Source organism: Arvicanthis niloticus, chromosome 17 (genome assembly GCF_011762505.2).
Source record: "Arvicanthis niloticus isolate mArvNil1 chromosome 17, mArvNil1.pat.X, whole genome shotgun sequence".
Classification (NCBI taxonomy): domain Eukaryota; kingdom Metazoa; phylum Chordata; class Mammalia; order Rodentia; family Muridae; genus Arvicanthis; species Arvicanthis niloticus.
In genome coordinates this window covers 1,651,832-1,670,887 of record NC_047674.1, presented here as the reverse complement: position 1 = coordinate 1,670,887, position 19,056 = coordinate 1,651,832, and the positions used below count along the sequence as shown (strand labels likewise).

The 19,056-nt window shown below is 39.5% G+C and overlaps 1 protein-coding gene across 1 annotated transcript in view; it reads left to right on the top strand.

The window, feature by feature from the left end:
* Man2a1 (mannosidase alpha class 2A member 1) overlaps nt 1–19,056 on the top strand; it is a 160,481-nt gene that overhangs the window by 74,327 nt on the left and 67,098 nt on the right. The window contains exons 9-12 of the mRNA XM_034521634.2: nt 32–228; nt 3,421–3,603; nt 7,700–7,814; nt 9,056–9,126. Of these exons, the coding sequence (XP_034377525.1) occupies nt 32–228; nt 3,421–3,603; nt 7,700–7,814; nt 9,056–9,126 (566 nt within the window). The remainder of the gene's footprint in view (nt 1–31; nt 229–3,420; nt 3,604–7,699; nt 7,815–9,055; nt 9,127–19,056) is intronic.

The following is a 19,056-nucleotide window of genomic DNA, read 5'->3' as shown; positions in this document are numbered from 1 at the left end:
TGAATAACTGAAACATGAGTGTATTTCCCAGATCCAGTTTGGAACTTTGTCGGATTATTTCGATGCATTGGAGAAAGCGGTGGCAGAGAAAGGCAGCCAGTCAGTTTTCCCCGCTCTGAGCGGAGACTTCTTCACGTACGCCGACCGAGATGACCATTACTGGAGTGGCTACTTCACATCCAGACCTTTCTACAAGCGAATGGACAGGATAATGGAATCTCGTTTAAGGTACTAGACCTTCAGATGGTTCCGTTGTGTATTCTGCTATGTTACCATAACATTTTAATAGCGTTCTGCATACATCCTTTCTGTGGTGCCCTGTATTTGAATTTTAATGCCATCAGAATATTTCTCTATATAGTGTAATCAAATTAGCATACTTTATCATTATTATTTGCTTTTTGGGAAAAGCAATTTATTGAGCTGTATTTTCTTCAGCTTGCATCCCGTGTTTTTTTGAATTACTTTTTCTGTATTGTTTCTGCCCTGTGTTTCTACTAGATGATACTTGTGCATCCGCAGGCAGGTAATCTAGCAGGCTGAGTTGTTAGAGTCAAAGAGGCACACAGCGCTTCTGAGCAGCTGCAAGTGGGCCTCGCGGTGCATGCTGTAAAATGAGCGTATTTTCTATGTGGGAGAGCTTCAAAGGCTCCAGCTCAGTTCTGATTTCTTTTAAGTGTCTTTCCATAGATATGACTTTTCTTCTTAGAAGAATTGGAAAGAGTTGAGAGTTGATGGGCAAGTGGGTGATTGGATGAATAATTCTGTGTAAGTGCCAGGAGAAAGCCCCATAGCATAAAAAGCATGATCAGTAGAACTTCCAGTCACTGACAGAGAGAGCTTTGTCTGCAATGTCCACTGTGGAAGCTTGTACACGGGAACACGGGGAATGTGGCCGGTGTGGCCCATAACAGGAGTCTACATATCATCCACACACCTCTAGCTACATGTTTGGAAACAGGTTTCTAAGAAACCAAGTCAGACGTTCTGTGATCTGAACTATCCTGGATGCCCAGGACCTTCCTTTCACCTCTGACCCAACAGAGAAATTTATTTTCATAAGATGATTTTTTTTGAAAGATTTGTTTTTACTTTATATATGTGTGTGTTTTGCTTACATGTATGTATATATGGACAGCACATGTGTGCAGGGTGCCTGCAGAACCCAGAAAAAGGTATCACATTCTCTGGAACTGGAGTTACAGATGGTGATGAGCTGCCATGTGGGTGCTGGGAACTGGGGACCAGGAACCAAACCCAGGTCCTCCTTGAAGAGTAGATCGTGTCCTGATCATTCAGCAGCCATTGCTCCAGGCCTTCCAAGCTGAGTCTTGATATTATAATCCAGTTAGATCTTACTTATCCTCTTTCAGGTGTTAGTGTTTTATGAATACATTTTAGAAAGACAGTTTATTAAAAAAAATTCTTTAAGAAAATATCTTAGGTATGAAAGAAGAGTATTTATATTTATAATATTTTTATTATTATCTATCATGTTTATACTACTATAAAATAGATTTTATATACTAAAGAAATGTTCATGAAGTAATGTTTGTTCTTGTAAATTTTTATGATAAAATGAAATAAATGATAAATAGTATAGAGATTTATCCCAATGAATTAATGAATTTTGAGCGTTAATTATTTTTTAATGGCAAGGAGTTGTGAATATATTCAATATATTGATGGGGATATATTCAAGGCATAGTGGTTATGAGTAGGAATTTATTTTTACATTATGCTTTATGGAAAGATGAAATAAAAAGTGTATAATAGTTTTGAATTTCTGACTATTACTTCATGTAAAACAAATATATTGTCTGATGGTAATATTCCACTCTCACTTGCAAAGAGTAGATAGAAAGGTATAAGGAAGAAAGTCTGGTACTTTAACATACTGGTGTAATGATTGTTCAATACATCTGAGGACTCAGTTCAGTTCTTAGCGCGCACGTGTGTGTGTGTGTGTGTGTGTGTGTGTGTGTGTGTGTGCGCACGCGCACAGACATGTGAAAAAATAATTTCAAAGTCGTCAGTGGAATATTTTGAGGTATTCTTCTAGTGTAAAGTTTCTCAATCTGTGGGTCTCAACCCCCACAGTCGTTGCATAACAGCTCCAGTGTATATATAGGATAGTTACATTACAGGTTATAGCCATAGCAAAATCACAGTAATGAAGAACAATGAAATAATGTTGTGGTTAGGGCCATCACAGCATGAGAAACTGTATTAAAAGGTAGCAGCTTAATAAGGCTGAGAACCCAGCACTAAAATGTATTACTGTTTTCAAAAGCAGTAATGTTCACCATGGATGTAAGTGGGCATACATGATTTATTTAACTCTGACCTGCTAATTTCCATGGCATGAGTCTGGGACAAGTGGAGGTTAGTTTCTATCTTTTTCTTATTTTTATAATTTAGAGAACTCATGACTTTTTATGAGAACACTTCTAATACCTTCTTTTTTCTGAGTATTGAAACAATTTTAAGGTGCCTTCATCTGTTTTCTCTAGCATGTTTGTGATGCTGGACCTTCTTAGGCCTTTTGGTCTATGTTGCCTTTGAAAATATTGTTGAAGAAACCCTGTTTTGAAGCATGATCTGATGATCATAAGCTCACACCCTTTTCCCAAAACCGTTCTAATCTTTAAAGCATATGAAAAAAACAGACATTGTGGTTCATGGTAACACCCAATAGGCCAACGCAGGAGGATTTCCAGGAGTTGGAAGCTCACCTAGGTTCATAGATCTGAATGCTTGGTCCCCTGTTGGTGGAACTGTTTGAGAAGGCTTAGGAGGTATGGCCTGCTGGAGGAGGTATGGCCTGCTGGAGGAGGTGTGGCCTGCTGGAGGAGGTGTGGCCTGCTGGAGGAGGTGTGGCCTGCTGGAGGAGGTGTGGCCTGCTGGAGGAGGTGTGGCACTGTGCATTGAGGTTTCCAAAGCTAACACCAGGCCCAGTCTCTTACTCTGCCTGCTTTTATTTTTCTCACTGTGTTCCATACAGTGAACCTACCTTCCTGTCAACAGGCTTTGGCATTTTTCTGGGATACTGATACCTCTAGTATCACTGTTAACACATTAGTCTTTGGTTATTAAGAACTTAAATACATTAGATAGGTACAATGTTAGTTTCATAGAAAAATTTATTATTGGTATTTTCTATATAAAGAATCTGCATTGAAATTGTATATTTGTTTTTAAAAAATCATCGGTGAGCCAGCTATGATAGTGCATGTGTTTAATACAGCACTAGTTGGAATGATGGGGTGGGCAGAGAGAGACAGGTGGTCTCTTTATGTTCAAGGCCAGCCTGGTCCACAAAGACCTTGTTTCAAAAATAAAAACAACAACAAAAGCATCAGTGATTATAGTTAAATGTTTGTTTCTGAAAATCTATTAATGACTCTTTTATGTATTTAGGTCCGCTGAAATTCTTTACCATTTGGCCTTGAAACAAGCTCAGAAATACAAGATAAATAAATTTCTTTCATCACCTCATTATACAACATTGACAGAAGCCAGAAGGAACTTAGGACTATTTCAGCATCATGATGCCATCACAGGAACCGCGAAAGACTGGGTGGTTGTGGACTATGGTACCAGGTAATGTAATTATAGAAACACAGGTTCAAGTAAAATATTTTTAGTGTGTGTGTGTGTGTGTGTGTGTGTGTGTGTATGGAGATGAAACTGCTAGTGTATTGCAGAGCACACACCAAGTGTTATTTGTTCACACACACACACGCGCGCACACACACACACACACATATATATATACTGCTATAGCCAAGCATCACCAACTTTGAAGAACTGTACAGAGGTGACATTGTAGCCAGCTTTCAACTTGAGTCCTCATGTCCAGTTGTTAAGCATTGTCTTAAAGCCAGTCCTGCTTTCTCCTAAGTACAGTGTGGCAGTCGAGGTTATCATCTTCTTTATCAAGTACTTGACGTTTAATCAGTCATACATAACCTGGGCACGCAATCGAGTGCCATTCCACTCTACAGCAGCGTAAGCCTGTTTTCTTTCATACCCAGTTGTCCTTGGATGCTTGACATGTCTTAGAGGGACACTGATGGGAAAGCCAGATAAGGGGATAACCACCAGGGGCTGCAGGCAGTCAGGTGTGTGGGGAAGAAAGCTGTGGGAAGTGAGAACGGCGGGGGACCTTCCTCAGGGAGGATCTCGCAGGCTGCTAAGGAAGCAGGCACCCAGTTGTCTTTAAAACATTTATTGAAGAGTGTTACTAAAGCATTAGATTCTGTGTGTATGCTGTGGCTTGCAAAAGCTGAGATCTTTGTCCCCAGTGCTGCCTAGTAACAAACTATCCTGTCCTGACTGAGATTCCTGTCCTTACTCAGTTTGAGAAGCAGGCCTGAGGATCTACTCAGTAAGAGTTCACACTGGACACAGTTTCACTGCTGCCTCACAATGCTTAGACTCTTGTCTCATCTAGATTTTCTTATGGTTTCATTGTTGTGTGGGGATATGGGATCCAGTGGTAAAGAATTTGTATACCATGCACGTGACCTTATAATTTAATCCTCTGCGCTAAAGAATATGCATAAAAGATGCTATACTTTGTAATATTTTAAAATTATCAGACATACATTATGCACATTTAAAACTTTCATAACTATTCTTGTGAAAAGAGTGTAGCACATATATCAAATCGATATGAAATAATTACTTTACAATTCACATTACCATTGTGCTAAGCACTGAAGCTTTTTGTTCTAATATTTTAACTAGTTATCAAGAAATGAAAAGGAAACATATTTTTAAAGCTTCACAATTGACTTCAGTCCTTCAAAAAGTATATTTACAATCCTATCTTGAATATCTTGTCAGTTTTTCCTCAGTGTATTCTGCACAGAGGTTGAACTGTCATTACCGGCAATGCTGTGATTGTTTCTCTCACAGAGAGGAAGGATAGAGCCTGTTTGTCCTTACTCTTGGTTCTGACTCATTGAGAATTTCTAAGAAAGTCTTGTACACACAGGGCAGTGGGGAACCACTCTCCTGCTCTGCCCACTTGCTCCATCCAGCCACCATAGCAAAAGGTACCTGCTATAGGACATTGAATTATCCATCCACGTTCTGTCTCATAACCTTTGTATGCGGCCAGTCACTAAGTACCCAGTGTGGTTTCTGATGCTTTTAGCTTAATACTAGGCCTGTGCAGAACCGCGTGTTAGAGGTGGCAGAAAGACATAGTAATTTTCAAATTGTACTCGACACTTGTAAATTTACTCTGCCAGTATTTCACACTTCAGCAGAAAAGTCGTAAACAATTATCAAGTCATTAGCACAGACACTTTTAAGAAGGAAATTTCAAAACGTGTTAGAGAATCAGAGACAAAGAGGCTGCTGGTACTGTTGCTCTCTCCCACTCTGCTGTTGACTGCTGCTCATTCAGAGGTTGGCAGGCATGTCCCTTGGAACAGTTGTGTCAGTGAGGGATTGGTGGCTGCCAAGAGCAACTCCAGACAGCATTAATCCTGCCCTGTTTATTCTCATGTCATATTTTAAAGTCTGTAGATCACCCAGTCAGTGTGTCAGCTCCACAGTGCTAGAGGGAAGCCAGGCCCATCCAGCTTCTTACTCTCCCTCCTGGGCTGAGTCTGAGAACTGCTCTCAACAGTAGCCTAAATGTTTGCCTAATTGTCTGTCTGTCTGTCCCCACCCCATCATTGAGACAGGGTTTCTCTGTGTAGCTCTGGCTGTCCTGAAACCTAGTCTGTAGATCAGGCTCTTGAACATGGAGAGAGAGAATGCTTCATGGCACATTTAAGGGTTACTTTTAATTATGGCATGAAAAGGAATAGTGTAGGCTGGGACTGGATGGTGGATGTATAGCTTCACGTGTAAATCATGGGGCTGGTAGAGGAAGGGTGGAGTCAGTGACATAAAGATTTAAGTCTTCCAGTCATCCCCATGTTGTAGTTGCAGTAGTGAGAGGAAGCTAGATGAAGGGTGAGCAGGAGGGGCCAAGTGAACAGATGAACCTGTTGACTGACAGGCAGGGCACCAGCTGTTTAAACAGCAGGCATGACAGTGAATGGAAAAGCTGAGGTTCTGAGTGCTTGCTCTCAGAACTCTGCTCTGCATTAATGTGATGCGTTCGTGTTAGGATGCCAGAGGCGTTGTTAGTCTCACATTGTGAAGAGTTTTAAACACTTAAAATTCTGTTCTGCCCCATCTTTCCTAAACTTACTGTGCTTCATTTGACTCTGTTTTGGACAGTGGAGCTTTATATATCTGAGGAGCTGATTGGGGAATGCTCTACTCTGGTTCATGCCTCCTCTCATTAGGACACTCTGCATGCACAGTATAGATGCAAACATCAGTCTCGGCCTTTCCCTCATGTTAATGAGGACTGCTTAAAATGCTGTGTAAAAAGCTGCTGTAGAACTTGACTCCTGTTCTACAGGTTCAGCTGCCTGATAAAGATATCTATGTGGATACTATTGGCTTGGGTTGAAGGAATTTTTTTCCTTAACTACTTTCAGTTGTCTGGTATTTAGTTTGTTGAGAACACTTATTATTGTGGACAAACATGTATATGCTGAGAAATTTATCTGGATAATGGTCTGAACTAAAGCCTATAAGATTTTGCTATTAATGTTGTAGATTTACTATGTAAATCTATTTAACTAATAATATTGATCCTGTCCACTTAAGGTATTACATTCTACTAAAAGAAGTTGTCTTTTTTTTTTTTTTTTCACTTTTTTTTTTCTAATTTGTTGAGAGATATTTGTTTGTTCTGAGACAGCCTCACTCTGTAGTTAAGGTGTAAACTCAGTATTATTTCCTGGCTTGTATCAAATTTGTGGTGTTCTGCATGCTGTGATTATACCCAGGTTAAGCTTCTTTTATAGATTTTTGCTACTATTGTTACAAAAATGCCAGCAAGAATGTTTCAGCATATAGATATCAGGTTGCTTCCTGTATTAGAGAAAATGATGGTTGATAACAGAAGCATACTAGATTATTCTGATCAATAACTGACATGGCTGACAATTTATTTGCAGATTTCTACACAAGTGTTTGTTTAAGGATGCTCAGTTTATAAAGCCTTATACAAGCATGGGTTTGGAAAATTATAGAGAATTTACACCAAGTCTCTTTCCACCGAGGTTTGCTCCAGAGCTGGGAATTGGTGGATTCCTAGATCTGCTTTTGTTTCTCAGGCAGAAAATAAAATGAGTAGCTATTAATGCCAGTGCTCAGGAAGAGCAACAAGGATGAAGCCTGTTCTGTCATGTCTGTGAAAACTTCTCTTTGTAATTGTTGTGAACAAGAACGTGATATGAAAACAAGCAGACGTCACCACTAACTCTTAGTGAAGTGTCTTCATACATATTGGGTATTCTTGCTAACCCAGAGTTAATAGCACATTTTCTTTTGCTGTTCTGTTAACACTCATTTTTTTCCCTAGGGTGAAGACATAAATCATTGCTTTGTGCATATTGGAGCAGTCACTGTAGAATTTCTTATTTGGCATGTTTGTAAGAACTGTAAGCACTTTAAGTAAGTTAGTCCAGGGGAAAACAAAGAGCTAGTTCATTATAGCATCTTTATGTGTTTAGCCTTGCGAGCATAAAATGGAGAAGTTGGTGGCTTGTCCATTGTCTTATAAATAAAATATATTCAGATCTTTGAGTTATCAGACTAATAAGTTTTTTCTTTACAGACTCTTTCAATCATTAAATTCTTTGGAGAAGATAATTGGAGATTCTGCATTTCTTCTCATTTTAAAGGACAAAAAGCTGTACCAGTCAGACCTTTCCAAAGCCTTCTTAGAGATGGTTAGTTGATCCCTTCTGCAGTTGTAAAAACCATGTGATTCTTTGCTTTTTGGATTAAAAAAAGAGATGAGAAGCTCCACTAAGAATATTAAAGTACCAGAATTGTTTTCTCCATTCGTTAAGAATTTTTTATCAGTTTATATAAATTGCCTGCATATTCAAACATCTTTTTTCTATAATTGTGTTCCTCACACTGTGCTGACCCCCCAGCCAAAACATTAATTTTTATTGCTACTACAGAAGTCTAATTTTGCTACTGTTATGAATCATAATGTAAATATCTGCATTTTCCAATGATCTTAGGCAAAGTCTATAAAAGGGACTGACCCAAAAGAGTCGTGACACACAAGTTGAGAACCACTGAATTAGGGGATTAGCTTCTACAAGAACCGGACTGTGGGAACCTTGACAGAGTTCTTCCAGTTCATTTTCGTTTATCTGTAACATAAGGAGGTAATACCTGCCTTGGCTTGTGGAAGTGCACGGAAACGGACATGCTGTTACTCATCTGGGAAGAGCCATCTAGGAGGAGGCTGATTAGCACCCTCTCCAAGTCCCTTCACACCTTGGATATTTGAAATTGTAATTTAGTTATCATTTGTATCTTTTATGAGTGTTGGGATTTTGAATTTTATATGCAATCTGAAATTCCACATTTGGAATTAGAGGTGCAGCTTCACTATTTTCTTAGATGGATGTTTGTAATCAAGTCATGATTACAAATTTTTATTTTAAAGTGAAAAAACAGGAGGAGAGGATATATATTTCCTAAGGGGGTGAGATACAGGATGCAAAGATTTCTGGAGGATATTCTCTAGCATTGCAGGTTTATTTGGTTACAGAATGGAGCAACTCATTGTCCAATTGTGGACTCTAGCCCACTAATGCATGATGTGCTTGAATCTGATGTTCTCTTTCTGTTTTTCTCTCTCTCTGTCTGTGTCTCTGTCTGTGTCTCTGTCTGTCTCTGTCTTTGTATCTCTCCGTCTCTCTCTCTCTCTCTCTCTCTCTCTCTCTCTCTCTCACACACACACACACACACACACACACACACACACACACACACACACACACGGATTATTTGCTTTGAGTCATAGCATATTCCGTGTACTTTACAACAGAATTTTTGTCCTCTGGTGCGCTCGCTTCAAAGCTTCCTGCGCGGCGCCATTGGCTACCTGATTTTGATGATTAATTTTAAAAAGTAAAATTTAAAAACACTATGCTTTTTCTTTTAACAGGATATGAAGCAAAGTTCACAAGATTCTCTGCCCCAGAAAAATATAATACAACTCAGTACACAGGAGCCAAGGTAAATGTGTGATTCCTTGCCACTTCCCCAGCCGTCTGGTCTTTGTGCTTCTGACCTCTATTCAGCACATACATAAAGGAAGTTTTTCATTAAATCAATCATGAATCAATTACATTTTTTCTGAAGAAATAGGCTTCCTTCCATGACTCTCATATTCGGTGCTCAGAACTTAGTTGGCACAGTGATTCCTGCATTTATGACTGTAATATTTTTATAAACGGAAGTCATGTGATAGGAAGTGTGTAGCTTGGGACCCAAGTATTTCCTTATCTTTCTGATACGGTTGTCAGACATCCCCAGTAACCTTTCATGAAATTACTTGATTTTCCTTAATCCCAGATGCGAATTATTTTAAAGAAGGAATTTAATTATTGACAGACCATAGTTTCTTCTCTATATTTTCATAAGACGACTGCTGTGTTGCGAATCAGGCCACGGCTTTGTTGGTGGACAGGGAAGCTAACAGTCAAGTTGTTTAAGAAGCATAGCTGTTTTCATCGGCACCCTCCCAGGCTTCTGTGTGTAGTGAGTGTACACAGGTACTGCCCATGAACCTAGGCAAGCAGCGTCTCTTTATAATACAACCTCGTTTTAATATTTATTGAGAAATTTATTGTTAACTCTTATAAACTGAAGGGTTAAAAACAATTTTAAAGGCAATTTATGACTTTTAGCTAAGTATTATTTATTAAAATCATGAAAAATAAATGCAGTAACATTGAAGACAGTTCATGGTGCTAGTGAGGTTGAGGCCATGATGAAGCATTCACCAAGCCCATGGTGTCCACCTGCTTCGTAAGTAGAGCCTTGCCCAGCTCATACCTTAGAATAAGAAATGGGGGTTCTTTAGTTACAGAGATGCTCAGAAACTCCGCTGAGGTCATTAAATATTTTACTGGATAATGGCATGGGAAGAAACATCAATTATGAAATGTTTTGTTTTAAAAGAAATAATTGTTGAATGCATCTGAGGCTAGAAGTCTGCTTCTTAATTATCATATAATAGCAAGCCCTTCAGCTTCAGGGATAATCATAGTCACCTTTTTCCTAGTTTCTGTTTTGACTTGGGAGGATCTTTGGTCTTGCTGGCCCTAAGGATCCTGAGTGCTTCCACCGATGATTGTGACAGGTTCTTGCTGCCCTCTCTGGTTGCATGCTGTGGTGGGTTGAGGCAGGCTAGTGTCTCAGAGGATCAGAGGGAGAAACATAGATGCACAGCTGTCCCAGTGAAGGAGATGGGGTTTCACTCACATAATAACACAGACGAAATTTTTAAAGCTCTGGTGAAAGATGCCCTTGCCAGCTCCTATGTAGGCAACGTTTTCCTCCATGGTTTCGCTTCATAGAAGAGAAGCTCCTGCCACAGGTCACTGCAGCCATGTCTGTAATTCCATTGATGGGTTCTATTTCTGTCTCTGTTTTGTATGTGAGACCCTTATGACCACACCTATTTTTTTTGTGGTTGTTGTTTTGACATTCGGTTTTTACTTGACATCCATGAATTACCTTAGTTCTGAATACACTAGTAAAGAATGCCAGTTCCTTTAGCGTGGGAGTTGACAGTTTTACTTCTCTGGCCTTGTGAGTTAAATAGTCGTTCAGAGTCTTTAAATGGAAAGTGTTAGAATTGGGGTACTGAGAGTTTTTTGTATTTTTTGTAAATCTTCTAGAATATTCTTAGTTGTACCAAGTAATTAATGTAAATAAACCAAACATTTACAGTGGGAAAGATGACACCCAGAGGGTGAAAAATAGTCTATAAAACTTAGTATATATATACACACACAACACACTCTCACATGCATACACACACACACACACACACACACATTAATTTGGTACAGGTAAACTGTTACATATCGTATTAATATTATGTGGGCCATTAGGAAATAAATTCTAAAAAGAGTCCTTAGAGAGTTAATAATGCAGAAACAGTAGGAAGAGTTTTTATATGAATATAAATAATGCATGCAAATGAATTTGATCATGTTGTTGATGCTGTTAATTGAGACTGTGACCAAACATAATTTACTACAGTGACATCAGTAACCTGCTGTGCGTGGTTAATTCCCAAGGCTTTGTGAGCTATTTAGTGTTGGAATCCATAGATTTTGTATAGATAGCAAGTACATAAGAATTACAGTGTAGGAACCTTGAATAAATTGTCCCAAGGAATGCTAGAGTTCAGAATGATTTTTTCTTTCTGTTTCTCCTACACTGTATTTTCTAAGAAACTGACTGAAACGACCCCTAACAGTCCAACATGTTGAAAATGCAGTGTCTCCAGCAACACTTGTTCAGGGTGTGTGTAAGTCAGGTGACTTGAACTGAGTTTTATCTATTCAGGAAAAACAAGAATTAACCTCCTCATCATACAGGCCAGCACTATGACCATTTGTAAAGGAGGCTTTTCTATAAGTTGGATTTTCTGAAACATCACTAAGAATCAGAGTCATGTAATAAAAACTTGTTAAACCCAAGAATGGAAAAAATTTCAAGTAAATGCTTTGTTTTACTTCATTTGTGATGTTGGAACAGAAAACTGGACTGACTGCATTTTAATGACTATAAATTTAAATGGTTCATGCTCTAGAGGTTGGAAAGTCCAAGGCGGAGTTGCTGCATCTTAGGATGCCCTTGTGCTGAGTCATCCAGTCTTGCTGAATCAGTCTTTCAGTTTTGCTGAGTCAGTCATCCCAAGGTGGATTAGCAAGTGGATGTGGTGGCAAATGCATCATTTTATCAGAAACTTCTTTCTAATAATGAACCCATTCCTCTGATACTAGGCAGTCAAGCCCTGATTGCCCAAGCAGTCCTTTAGGACCTCAGCATTCTCCTCCCATTACTGTGGTCCTTAGCTGCCTTTTATGCTCTGCTTAAGTGATTGTAGTCTTCCAGCTCTTTTGTTTTCAGTATCTTATAGTCATAATTTATTACCTGCAGGTACTGTTGGCATCTACTCAAAAACAGTGCTCTCAAAACATTCTCTAGGAAATTTTATTACCTGTTATAGGAAGTACAAATAGCATGATTTAGCAATCTGTTTTCTTAAAAAAACAACAAGAAAACAAAAGCCATCTCAATTGTGTCATGGTGAATACAACTCATTATACCTCTCGATTCTGGAGAACAGCTGGCTAGTTTCCACTTAGGGTAGACTGGAAACAAGCTTGGCAGGCCCAAATGTCTTGGCAGACTTGCTCACATGGCTGGAAATCGGAACTGTGTATGGCTGAGGCTTTAGTTGGGGGCAGTCATTTGCCAGTGTTTACATATGTCCACTCCAGAGTGACTAGTTCCAAGAGGGAGTGCCTGAAGGAGTCTTAAGCTTAACCCAAACAAAGCAAGTAAGAGTAAAGTTTTACAAAATACCATTGAGTTTATGTTGTGTTGGCAAATGACTCGTGGGCATAGGCCTGCCCTGAGGTATAGCAATGTACACTGTTGGGAGCCGCTCAAATGTTGAGAACCGCTCTGTCAAAAGCCTTGGGGGCTAAATTGTTAGAATCCACACTGCCCCAGGCTGCTCCAGTCCGCAGGTCGGGGGTTCAGCAAAAGAGAGAGTGAGGATGGACTCGAGGAATGGAGACCACACAGAGTGCAATTCAATCCTGTTTATTCTTCAGTCTCTCTTCCTAGTCCAAGTCCCAAGTCTTGAGTCCCTAGTCCCTAGTTCCTAGTCCCTAGTGCTTCCAAGTTCCAAGTTTCCAGTTCCAAGTTCTAGTCTCGAGTCTCATCCAAGTACTCTTCCAAGTACAAGTGTCTAGTTCCTAGTGCCTTTTCCGAGTATCTAATCATTTCTTCTGTCTGCCTCTCACCTTTTATATATCTCACTTCTAAGCCATGCCTTTAAGTCACGCCTTTAACTCTTATCTCTAAATCATACCTTTAAGTCTCACACACCCAAGAAAAATCCTGAGTATCTAAAACAAGATGTTATCAGAGTGTGCTCAGCTGTTGTAAACAAGTCTCTTGTTAGGGTATATGGCTCAAGATGGCTGCAAGGATGATAGCCGCCTTCTGTTGGCTCCCGACAGTACATACCAAGACTCCACAGGAGAAGACTAATTTTTCCTTTGCAAATGTTGTTAGTTACAGATAGCTTTTTGGTTAGGGGTAGAGGTTGCGTCAACATCTTCACCCTCCATGCCAGAACCTATTTGGCTTGAGCCTGTTGCAGGGCATGTACACTCTGCCAGACTTGTGAGTTCATGTGTGCGTCAGTCCTGTTGTGGGTGGAAGGCCCCTGTCCTTGATGTCTTCCGGCCCCTGTGCCTCTTACAATCGTTAAACCTCCTCTTCCCACAAAGATCCCAGAGCCCCAAGGGAAGAGGGTTGATGAAACATCCCATTCAGGACTGAGATCTTCAAAGCCCTTTACTCTCCACACTTTGTTCATGTGTGGGCAAGGATTAGGAGTTAGAGAAAACCCTCATCTGACGTTGGTGGGAATGCAGTCATGGTTCCTGTTGACTGTCACTAGAAGCCATATGATGATGCCTGAGAGACCCAGACATTTGCACACTTAGGAATCCCATTAAAACCTCCGTACTGGAAGTGATAAAATACACAGCAGGGACTTGTAGGGTAAATATAAAAGAAAAAATAATATAAAACAAAAATTAAAAAAACAATCAGATAGACTTAAGAAAGAAAGAAAGAAAGAAAGAAAGAAAGAAAGAAAGAAAGAAAGAAAGAGGCCTGACATGACACTTTGAGACACGGGACCTCCAAAGATGCTGCCATTGAGTTAACTTTCTGTTGGCCATTGCAGCTGGGATTGTAGCCTTCTCTTAAGAGTAGTTTGTTTCTTTGCCATATTCAGTAAGTTGTATAGGCATTGTTTTCAGCACTGGAGCCTTGTTAGCAAGTTTGTTGAGAACAACCTCTAGTGTTGGCAGCAGCCTGGTTGTTTGGGGATTTCCCATGGGACCCTTTTGGACAACCAGTCAATTAGATGTAGCCTAATGCTGTTATGGAAGCTTTATTGGGTGACAAGAGATGGCAAACTGTGGCTTTGTTTTCCCCACTGTTTTGCAATTCCATTTAGATTGCCTTCACAGATACATTTCATGTATATATTTCAGGAAGCTTCTACTGTGTTAGGTTTCCATACTACTCTTCAAATGGCTCTTAATTTTAGTTGTCTGTCCTCGATTTCCTTCCTCATCCTCCCCTCCCTTGCTGTCTCCTCTTGATCACCCCCATCCACCCATAACCTTCTGTTTTATTTCTCTTTTCTAGGGAGAGCTATCTATCCTTTCACCCCATCCTCTATTCCTAACATCTGTGGTTTTATGGATGGTGGCTTGGTTGTCATTGATTTAACAGCTAATAGCCACATATAAACATATCTATGCATTATATTTGTGTTTTGGGGCTTGGGGTACTTCATTCAAGATGATTTTTTTTTCTAGTTCCATCTATTTACCTGAAAATTTTCATTTCATTTTTTAACAGCTGAGTAATCACTCCATTCTGTAACTGTACCACATTTTCTTTTTCCTTTCCTGTGTTGAGGGATATCTAGGTTGTTTTCAGTTCCTATCTTTTGTGAAAAGAGCGTCAGTGAACATGGTTGAACAAGTGTTTCTGTGTTAGGATGAAGCATTCTTTGGGTACATGTCCAAGAATTGTATAGCTGGATTTTGAGGTAGATCAATTCCTAGCTTCCATAGGAAGCTCTTTACTGATTTCCATAGTGCTTGGACAAGTCTCCATTCCCACCAACATCAGACGAGTGTTTTCTCTAACTCCACATCCTAGCCAGCATGAGCTGTCACTTGCGTTTTTTTGACCTTGGCCATTCTGACAGGTGTACGATGAAATCTCAGAGTCATTTTGATTTGCATTTCCCTAGTGGCTAAGGATCATGACCATTTCTGTAAGTGTTTCTCAGATATTCAACCTTCTTCTTTTGAAAATTCTGTCAGTGTTCATGAAAACAAAAAAAGATCTTGGGAGAACTGGCAGTGACCTCATCCCCACAGTCTACGCTGCACAGACTGTTGGAACTTGACAGAAAATCTACCCACCCATCAGTTAGAAGTGAATACAAGGTGTGAGTCACTAGATACAAGTATGAGATTAACCCCCTTTCTGTTTCTTAACTCTTACCCCAATGGCTTTGAATTTTTGGTACCTTGCTCTTAGAAGAGTAGAGAATATTTTTGTACAAGAGGGTACTGCTTTCTTGAGAGCATTAGGAAGTAGATGCACCTCTCTCTTCCCTACCTAAAGCCTTTATTGAGCAGTCTACTTCATAATACTTTCCAGTCCTTGTCTGGGTCCACAGTACTTGGAAGCCCAGTGTATTTCTTTCCATTGAGCCTTTGAATTGTATGATTACCATGAATCAGCCACTTATTTCCAAACTACATTTCATTGTTAGTTTTATGACTTGATTAATTTTTATGAAACTAATAAATCATAGAAAAGAGCTTCTTTTATATTAACTTATCTGTTTTGGAAAGAATCCATGAAATGGAGTCACTGAAGAACATTGGCCAAATGGCTGTATAAGATATAGGAAGGATCTTACAAAGATAGACACAATCTATCATTAGATTGCTCAGGATCAAAGTTCTTAGTGCACTATAGAAAACCCAAGCTTAACACCACAGATGATTTATGTGTGTTAGCTATGTAGAAAGTAATGCATAAAACTTCAATTAGTAGTCTCATTATCAAAGCAAAGGCTTTGTTCTAACATCAGTAGTTTAGAATATGATGCACATTCATGTGTTTTTTGCTAAAGTAAAATGCTGAGAATAATTCTCTAAGGATTTGCTGCTTACACTTACAGGTTGACTTTACCTCCTTGATTTGACAGATCTGGTGCCAGCTTTGGTCACATTGATCACAATGCTTTCACTGAGTGTATTTTGTAATGAATTGGAAAACTGAATCTGTGAAAAGTAAATGAGTTAGAAACACGTTAAGACTGATGGTAGATCAATGATCAAGGGAAGTGTTTGCTCTAGGAAATTGCTGTTGTTGGCAGCATAGGCCAGATGTGATGCTTGGTGCTGAAGAGAGAAGCTCTTCATTTGTTCAGAGCCCCTGCACTGGGATGGAAGACTGAATACCAATCAGGCATGGACATCTTGGATGCTCACCTTCTGGCAACTTGCTGTAAGGCTGGATTTTCCTGTGAGCTTGCTGGTACTTCTTTCTGTCTTCTTTATATTCTTCATGGGGCTAACTAAATGATATAGTTCTTCCTCCCCCTTTCTTTCTTCCTCCCTCTCTCCCTCTCTCTCTTTCTTTTTCCCTTTCCTTTTTCTTTCTTCTTCCTCCTTTCCTCTCTCCCTCCTCCTTTTTTTCTTCCTTTCTTCCATTTCCTGGTGTACCTTTCCCTTGCTAAAATATTAGCTCCATGGGGACAGAAAGTAGTTTGCTTTGGCAGGAAATTCCCTGGCAGATGCCTGATATATTGTAGGTCGTTCATAAATACTTGTCAGATTAACTCTGGCTAGAAGAAGGACTTCAACTAATATTAAAACAGAAAAGACCAAGGAAGCCTGAGCAGGTACAGATTCTGGGTTGGTGGAGCCTGAGCAGGTATAGATTCTGAGTGGGTGGAAGTGTACTGCCTCCAGGATAAGTGAATAGGAAAAAAAAACAACAACAACTGTAGGAAGCTCACAATGATCAGAACTAGGAAATAAGAAAACATGAAACAATTTACCTCTTACAAGATTTATTTCTGAGCACATTAAAGAGAGTAGGTAGCTACTTAGACTTCTTGAAACCTGAGCATTGACCTCTAAGTCATACACACTGAAATACAAAGCTAAAAGGAAAAGGTTGGTTGGAGATGTAGCTCAATAACAGGGTGATTGCCTAACATGTTTAAGTCCTGGGCTCAATCCAAAATACTACACGGAATTAACAAAAGAAAGAAATTAAAAGCTAGAAAATAAAAATAGAGTCAACAAGAAAAACGTTAAAAAGTGTATCTAAATGATGAGGCGGTATTGAAGGTGGGGGTGGGAAACTGAAAACTGTTGGGTGGATAGAATGACCAGATGTTCAGTGGGGGTTCTAGACTGCAGGCGACTGGACAGAACATGGAGAGATGCTGCTCTTGATGCACAGAACAGGAAGAGAAGAGGCTAGGCATGGAGGGCAGGATGCTTAGCCAAAGTCATCTTCTATTTTTTTTCAAATTTATTATATTTTTTCAAAACACTTTATTTATCAATATTTGTATAAACATATATACTCATACACTTATACATATATAAACAATAATTAAATAATAAGATGTATTTAAAAAGTATGGTGGGTTGGGAAAAGTGGGAGGAAGGAGAGAAAGGGGAAAATTATGCAAATACAGTGTTCATATATTAAATTCTCAAAAAGGAATCCAGTTTTTAAAATGTTCAACAGATCAACTAGCATTTTACAATACGAAAATAAATATGGCCTATAATTATGTTAAAGGACATTTTAACTCACTACAAACTTTGAAGTTTAAAATGAGATCAATAAAAATTATTTTACCCAGCATACTAACAAAAACCACAATAACATTTTATAATTCAAAGTATTTCTGAGAACAAGAAAATAGATTGTCAGGAGCTAAGTCAGCAGAACTAGGGGTACACTGTGTGTGTGTGGGGGGGTTATCAAATCATAATTTTTACTTTTTAACATGGGGGTTATAAACACAAAAATGTGGGGAAGGGGATGACACAGGAGCATAGGTGTTCAGGGGGAGTACAGATATTTTTCAGAACAGGGTATCAGCTGGGTGAAGGTTCAGGGGTCAGGTCACTATGACTCTGCCTATGATTCACTTGTCCTTATCTAATTTGGTACTATCTGCCAAAGGCTGCCTATTTACAAGGTCTTATAACTACCCAGGCTGGTAGATTTCCACAAAAGCTGCCTGTTTACAATAGTTTATAGCCCTCTGAATCAGTGTTTTTTCCATAGAGACCCAAGACTTTGTGTTAGCAGGCATGTAAGTCAGGTCTATTGCTGATTTTAGGCTTATGGCTGATTTTAGGCCTTCAGTATATAAGCAGGGCAGCCCCTGACATCTCCTCCCTTCTCCAAGTATAGAAGGGCTGTGGCGATTCTAATCTCCTGATGTCTTTTTCCTAGAGAGGGGATACTTTTGACATCAACCCCTATGCAGTCAGGCTTGTCCCTCAGGGAACCCAGAAACATATTTTTAACTTTTATTTATATTCCCTTGCAGTGCTTAGCCTCACAGCCTACGCAAGAATTCAGATCGCCAGACAGAGGGGTTCTGGGTGGCCCCTCTCTGCTTGGTCTGGGGCGGAAGTTCCCTCTTTTAGGTTGGGTGGAGATGGGACTTGGGAACACCCTGGATAGAGTAACATCCTCATCTAGAGTCTCGTGGTCCTCCATAGTTAACATATGATAATGTATCTGAATAGATTTTGCTATCAGATTATCTATCTGTTGTTTCACAAAGTTAGCCTATTTAAGGCCCAGGGACCAAAGGAAATAAGCAAAAATAACCCAATTAATGATCCCAAGATGGAAGGAAGTAGGGTTAACAATCATGGAGAGGTTGAAGACCAATTCTTGTACAAGCTCTCCCTTTTCTCTTTCTGTCTCTGTCTTTTCTCAAGACCTTCTGTGACCTTTTCATGCTCTCTTTAACCATCCCTGTTTTGTCTATGTAAAAGCAGCTTTTCTTTAAGGGCTGTACACAGTCTTTTCTATTGTAAAAGAGAAAAACAGGTCCAATAAAGTCCTTTGCAATTTGGGGGATCACATCAGACAGCGAAACGAGGGATTTCTTCAGATTAGTGATGTCAAGCTCTAGCTGTTTGATGTCCTTGTCAAAGGCCCAGTAGTCTGAGTAGTATAAGTCCGGAGGCCAGCATCAGGATTAGAACTCCTAATAGCAGAGATCACTGGTGATTAATTTTTACCTGGAAGAGAAAG